The sequence below is a fragment of the Myzus persicae genome, unplaced genomic scaffold (genome assembly GCF_001856785.1).
Source record: "Myzus persicae strain clone G006 unplaced genomic scaffold, MPER_G0061.0, whole genome shotgun sequence".
In the NCBI taxonomy this organism is placed as follows: Eukaryota; Metazoa; Arthropoda; class Insecta; order Hemiptera; family Aphididae; genus Myzus; species Myzus persicae.
In genome coordinates this window covers 24,008-30,856 of record NW_019104027.1, presented here as the reverse complement: position 1 = coordinate 30,856, position 6,849 = coordinate 24,008, and the positions used below count along the sequence as shown (strand labels likewise).

General features: G+C 26.8%; 2 protein-coding genes across 5 annotated transcripts in view; one reads left to right on the top strand and one right to left on the bottom strand.

Annotated features, from left to right (window-relative positions):
- Positions 1-4,902, top strand: part of LOC111037757 (multidrug resistance protein 1-like) — a 16,061-nt gene extending 11,159 nt beyond the window's left edge. For 3 of the 4 annotated variants that reach the window (XM_022320508.1, XM_022320506.1, XM_022320509.1), the window contains 10 exons: positions 2,258-2,401; positions 2,461-2,562; positions 2,623-2,784; positions 2,842-3,045; positions 3,241-3,482; positions 3,548-3,704; positions 3,779-3,973; positions 4,097-4,303; positions 4,379-4,525; positions 4,591-4,902. In XM_022320508.1, coding sequence (XP_022176200.1) covers positions 2,258-2,401; positions 2,461-2,562; positions 2,623-2,784; positions 2,842-3,045; positions 3,241-3,482; positions 3,548-3,704; positions 3,779-3,973; positions 4,097-4,303; positions 4,379-4,525; positions 4,591-4,806 — 1,776 coding nt within the window. In that variant the 3' untranslated portion in view covers positions 4,807-4,902. The remainder of the gene's footprint in view (positions 1-2,257; positions 2,402-2,460; positions 2,563-2,622; positions 2,785-2,841; positions 3,046-3,240; positions 3,483-3,547; positions 3,705-3,778; positions 3,974-4,096; positions 4,304-4,378; positions 4,526-4,590) is intronic. The other variant, XM_022320505.1, reaches the window with a different exon arrangement.
- A 752-nt stretch (positions 4,903-5,654) lies between these two features.
- On the bottom strand, positions 5,655-6,831 carry LOC111037759 (enhancer of rudimentary homolog). The gene is made up of 4 exons (XM_022320511.1): positions 6,564-6,831; positions 6,395-6,482; positions 6,219-6,339; positions 5,655-6,150 (listed from the first exon to the last, which is right to left on the bottom strand). The coding sequence occupies exons 1-4, from the start codon at positions 6,564-6,566 to the stop codon at positions 6,051-6,053; spliced, it is 312 nt and encodes a 103-aa protein (XP_022176203.1). The 5' UTR covers positions 6,567-6,831; the 3' UTR covers positions 5,655-6,050.
- Positions 6,832-6,849: the final 18 nt, after the last annotated feature.

The window sequence follows — 6,849 nt, the reverse complement described above, 5'->3', positions numbered from 1 at the left end:
ACCATTTGCAGAAAAACGATCAAAAACTTATAAGATATAATTAATTTATGATTAATACGTAACTTTTTTTTCTATAAACAAATAAATTTTGTTTTTATAAATTTTAATGGTTTTTTATTTTGTTTTGTATTGGTATAAAAGTGTGTGTGGATGTTTTTACTTTCATACATTAGTATATTCATATATTTTCTTATTAAATAAGTACCTATATTGATATTTTTACTTAGAGCATTTTGAAGTCACTATTAAGCTGAACAATTGATGATTGAACCGTAATAACTTGAAAACTAAAATGGTTGAGTAATATTAATATATAGCTGAAGTATATTAAAATTTGGTTAGTTAAATTTAAGTCAATGCTGACTAAATATTTGTTAAACACATTTATTAAATATTGGTAAAAAAATCTTAACTAAATATTAGTTAACAATATTAGCTAAATAAATAATTTTGGTTCATTCAATATTTACTTAATATTGTTAAATGTTTAAAAATGTATCCTTAATCAATAGATAATGTTTAGTCAATATTTATATATTTTAATGCTTATGAATAAAAATTTGCTTAACATTAATTAAATGATAGTTCATTACTTGGGCAACTTCTTCCATGTCCATATTATAGGTTTAATATTATAACTAGAGCCCGCAATTATATGCACTAAAAGCGTACAAAATATTCATGCATTTATGCAATAATTTTCATTCAAATATGCCCTTAAAATATGCAAAAATATGTAAATAAAAGTGCATGTTAATTAAATTTATTTAATTTAAAAATATGTATAATTCATTAAATAATTTATATGAAATAAACAAATGTATTAAATGCTTAGTTGAAATAATGTAAGTGGGTTTTTTATTATGTATGTTGCATTTTGAACATTCACTCATCTAAATAAAAAGCCACAAATGAAAATCAATTCAAATAAATGTAGTATGTTTTTATACAATTTCTAAATTACCTAAAAACACAAACACATACTATCGTGAATCACTGTTGTATAAAAACTAAACCGATAAGTCCATAATGGTCCGTCAGTCCATTACTATATAATCAATTTTCGTTATTGAGATCATTATCGACGATAAATTATCGTAGTGGTACCTGAAGCAAGCTTAGTATTAGCATTAAATATTAATAACTTAATACTATTTTTTGTAAATATGCATCATATTTTAGAAAAATGCTAAAATATGCATACAAATTTAAAATCGTTCAAATATGCAAAAATTTAAATTTTTTAATTAAATTAGTTTAAGATTCAAATTTGTAGCTTATCTAACTACTTTTTGGGGTAAAAAACCTGCAAATGCATATAAATCAATTATAACAATTCTTTCAATGACGTATTTCCAGTGTTTTGTTTCTTTACAATTTTCAGGATATATTAATTAACTTATGGTTTTTCCAAAAAGAGAGACATTTTTTTAAATATTAATATTGGAAATCTGTAATTTTAAGTACTAACCTATATTGATATTGAATATTTATGTAAATATATGGTTAATTTCATAGTAGCTTAACGCGGGAATTAAATTAATTTAAAAAATAATATTAAGTATAAGTCCTTGTCTCCAGACATGAAAATTACTAATTACAGTGAGACCAATAACGACAGTATTAAGAGTTCACTTCTGCAGAATTGTCAAAAATTAATCACAATTTGCTGACCCTTAAGTTTGCCGTTGCTTAACCTTGCCTTGCTGTTGTAATTTGGCACCTATTTACATTTTTAACGTATTTACAATATTTTATTAAAACAAAAGAAAATGTTTAAATATTTTATAAATAACCTATTATTTAAAATTTGTTTTATTTGCCCTTTAAATTATGTAGCATCCCGCGCACTTTTTTGCCAGTCCGCGCCTGTATATATTACAATAATAATACATAGAAGCGTAATAATTGACAGAACAAATACTAGAAAAAGAGGCCATCCAATGATAGAATCCTCATCAAAAAAAGTTATTGATTTATATTTTTAAAAGATCACAGCACTAATATTTCTTTAAAATTTGAATTTTGTTATCTGGTAATGTTATTGTTGAGAGATTTGTAATTAATATATTTGGAAGAGACTGTAATTATTTATAGTTATGTTTATATATTATAATATATTATAAGTTGTTTATTACTAAACTTTTCAACACATTAATGCCCAGCTTTGTCTATGTATAATAAGCTTTCTGTTCAAGAATTATTAGAATTAATTAAATACAATACATATACATATGTTTTATAAATTAATTTTCAGCCTGAAATTGAAAATGTTTGCATAAAAGATATACTTAAATTCAACTGTCCAGAATGGCCATGGTTGATGATGGGTTTCATAGGTTGTACTTTAACTGGTTGCATAATGCCAGTGTTTGCTGTTTTTTATGGTCAGGTCTTTGCTGTTAGTATAAAATTAACCAGTAGCATAATTATATTATTATTTATTATTATTTCTTTTAGACATTTACACTTAAAGGTGATGAACTATTACAAGAAGCAGCTTTTTGGTCAAAGATGTTTATTTTATTGGCATTATTATCTGGATTAGCATGGTGGATGCAGGTAAAAAAAAGTTAAAATTATAATATTACAAAGTTATTTTTTATTAATTATTTTTTAAAGACCTTTGGATTTACCCATGCTTGTGAAAAGCTCATTATGCGCATGAGAGTATATGCATTTGAAAATGTGTTACGTCAACCTGTATTTTGGTTTGATTTTAAAAGTTCATCACCCAGCAATATCATCAGTAGTTTAGCTAGAGAAGCTCCACTTGTGAAATCTGCAAGTACAGTTACAAACATAAAAATTTAAAAATGTCTAAGATTTTTGATATTATAGGCTGGAAGTTTAAGAGTTGCTCAAGTAATATCAGCATTTGTAACTCTATCAGCTGCACTAATAATCGCTTTTACGTTTGGCTGGAAATTAGCTGTAGTATTAGTCATTGGTGTACCATTAATTGCTGGTGCTGCTTATAAGCAATTAATGATCGTACAAAAAAATCAAAAACAAGATTTTGAATGTATGGATGAAGCTGACCGGGTAAGAAAATAAGCAATTACAAGTTGTATGCTAAACAAACATCGATATTTTACTTAATAATTTTATTAACTAAGATTGATTATACTAATATGCAAATTATATCATATAATATACTTTATAGTATAATCAATTTTTTTCCAATTTGTTTAATTTTTATAAATCTGACTTGCAGCTAAGTCTATGAACTCATTTTAGATTACATCTGAAACTATTTCAAGTATAAAAACAGTTCAAGGTTTAGCACAGGAACTAATTTTTGTATCACAGTATGCAAATAGTTTGAAAGATCCATTTACAGCTGCTAAAAAACAGGCATTTTCGTTTGCAATTATGTATGGCATTTCTCAGGCAGTTATATATGGAATGTATTCAGTTTCATTTAGATATGGAGCATATCTTGTTGAAATTGGAGATATGTCAGCCACAGATATTTATAGGTAATATTATACAGATAATATGTCAAGTATTATTATTACAATTTCTATTCAAATGTATTTCTTAGGGTGTTCTTTGCATTGGCATTTTGTGCTGCTTCTGTTGGTCAAACATCAGCTTATCTACAAGATTATTCAAGAGCTAAGATTGCAGCATCTCTCATTTTTCAACTAATTAGGAGAAAATCTGAGATCGACCCTCTATCAAATTCAGGATCTAAACCAGTAAAACCATATCACATAATAACATTATCATATTAAATCAATATTACATTTCAAACTTTTAATGTACAATACAGACAATTAAAGGAAAAGTCCACTTCAAAGATGTCAAATTCGAGTATCCTTCTAGACCAAATGTACGTGTTTTGCAAGGCCTCAACTTGATAGTTGAACCTGGCAAGACATTAGCAATAGTTGGTGAATCTGGAAGTGGCAAAAGCAGTATAGTATCTTTACTTGAAAGGTTCTATGATCCATCAAAAGGAGTGATTGTACGTGTTTATATTCCAGTATTTAATAATTGTTATGTTTTATTTAATGTATACAATATACTATAATACTATCAATATTAAAATAGTAAATGAACTATATATTGAAGTATACATTTTGTTTAGGAAGTCGATGATCACGATATACGAGCAATGAATTTGTGCCATTTAAGACAAAATATTGGAATTGTTTCTCAAGACTCAATATTGTTTAACAGATCCATCAAAGATAACATAGCATATGGTGTAGCCAATAGAGAGGTCTCCATGGATGAAATAATTGAAGCAGCTAAAAAAGCAAATATTCATACTTTTATTACAACTCTATCTCAAGTAAACCATACTCAATATTTTGAACTTTTGAAGCAACACAATTTTTTTAATATTAAACTGAATACCTACTTTTAGAGGTATGATACATTGGCTGGAGATCAAGGAAGTCATCTGTCTGAAGGACAAAAACAACGAGTAGCCATTGCACGTGCATTAATAAGAAATCCTAAAATACTTTTGTTAGATGAGGCTACGACAGCATTGGATACCAAAAATGATGCAGTAAGTGGATCATGTAGAGTAAGCATATTCATTTCTATAATTCTAACACAATTTAATGTTTCAAGAACGTACAAGGAGCATTGGAGGCGGCTTGTAAAGGTCGCACTTGCATTATTATTGCTCATCGTCTTTCTACAATTCAATTAGCTGATTCTATTGCTGTAGTTCACAATGGTAAAATTGTTGAGCAAGGTAATCATGAAGAACTGAAAGCTAAAAAGAAGTATTATTATGAGTTAATTAGACACCAAGAAGAATCATCTAATCTAATTCAGCTCTAAAAATATTTTATATTTATTTATATGACCTAAAAAATATGTATATTATTTATTTATACCTGGTATTGTTTTAAAATTATTATCATTAAATATGATATTTTTTATATTTCTATAGTTGTTTTATAAACAGAGCAGGTACTACCTACATTATAATTTATATCTCTTCAAAAGATCTTAAATAAAATATTTTCAAGAAAATTATTTTGAATTTGAAATGTAGTGGTAAAGTGCTGAAGTAAATTGACATTTGATCTAATTAGTAGTAATCACTTATACTAATAGTTGGTTCTGTGGCCAACAAATTATACATGATCACAATTTTGCACAAACAAATACCCTTCATTAAATATTTATTATTCACATAATAAACGTAGCACGAATCACGAACAATCTTTTAATTGTAATTCATAAGATTACACTATTTCAGGTGGCTAGATGCCAGTCCTTTATCGAGCAGCGTAAGTCAATTTTTCAGAGAGATAAATAAATGTAAAAACACTAATAAAAAACAATAAATAATAATAGTTTCTACTAGTGATCATGTGCACCAAGGGAATGGAAATCTTATTTCTGAGAAAAAAATAAAAAACTTAAAGCCATAACATAAGAAACAGTTGTGATGATAGCATTTTTAGACTTTTTAAATTAATTCAGTTTTCCCCAGTGTGGCACCTTTTTCGTCAGAATTTTATTTTCCTAGTGTGGGATTTTTTTTCCGAGGTTTGTTTATCCATAATTATGACCTTATTAATTGGCCATAAAATTATTTGTTTGAACTACTGTCTATAAAATATCAAACATGAAATTTTCTAAAGGAAAAAAATAATTTCCAAGAAAACCCAATTATACAATTATTTTGTAGTAATCTCGTGTTTAATTTTAAAAAAACTAGTAGCAATTTAGGTACATTGTACATACAATTTCTTGGTATATTCAAAAACAGTCATTATAATGAGATTGGAGTATTACATTAAACAAAGTTAATAAATACAAAAGGTCACAAATAATAATAATGTAATTTAATATTTTAATATTATTTTAATTTACAATTACTAACCTTTATTAGGTTAAGGAAGTTCTGAGGATCATGAATATTTATCAAATTACTATGAATAACTTGTATACTGCTTATGGTCAACCTACATTACATTATAGTTGGTGTATATATACCTACTAAATGGTAAACGAGAAAAAAAAACAGCCTCACAATAAAATTATAATAAAACATTCCATTAAATTCATACTGTTTATTGACGTTGATTGGCTTGGCATCTGAGTAGGACGTAAATCTTTTCTTTTATCCAGTCTTTATTATAAGGTGCATATGTCATAGTACTTTTTTGGTACCTAAACATGATTTATAATTCATAAAAATGGAATTACTAAACTTAAGTAATGAAATATTATTGACATACACAAGACATGAAAGATCTGCTAAATGGTCAACAAATTCAAACAGCTGAGTTATGTCATATGTAATAGACACGGACTTTGGATTTAATTTCTTCAGGTGTTCTTCATAAATCTTACAAACCCCTAAAATAATGAGACATATTATGTTTATTCAACAAGAGCAATGACATTTATTTACCTTCCATGCAATCATTAACAGACTCATAATCGGAATATGTTCTTGTTTCCGGTTTGCTCCCTGGTTGAATCAGGAGTATGGTGTGTGACTGTAAAAAAATTCAATTTGGAAACGATATTAATATTTCTAATTTAATAAAATCAAAAAAATTATAATCAATGGTCTGTACCATATTGCAGCTTTTAGATTATGCTAAAACGTATACACAATACAACTAATGTGCACAACACGAAATACAATTGGACAAGTCGGCGTAATTTGTCGCTTAATAATTATGACTAATATTATTGCCTTGTGGCTTGCACTAATTCACTAGGTACGATAGATGATTAGAAAATTAAACGTTGAATGCAACAGGAAAGAATTTGGATTAACACATTCGTAATGTTACTATGGGTATATAATAATTTATAATATATATTTGTTGTGATATAAATGTTAAATCAATATTTGCT

What these genes read in the sequence shown, in the direction of transcription:
- LOC111037759 (XM_022320511.1), bottom strand. An exon ending in TGTTAATGATTGCATGGAAG is followed by an intron (nt 6,340 to 6,394) that starts GTAAATAAATGT and finishes TCATTATTTTAG; the next exon opens with GGGTTTGTAAGATTTATGAA. An exon ending in GCAGATCTTTCATGTCTTGT is followed by an intron (nt 6,151 to 6,218) that starts GTATGTCAATAA and finishes AATCATGTTTAG; the next exon opens with GTACCAAAAAAGTACTATGA.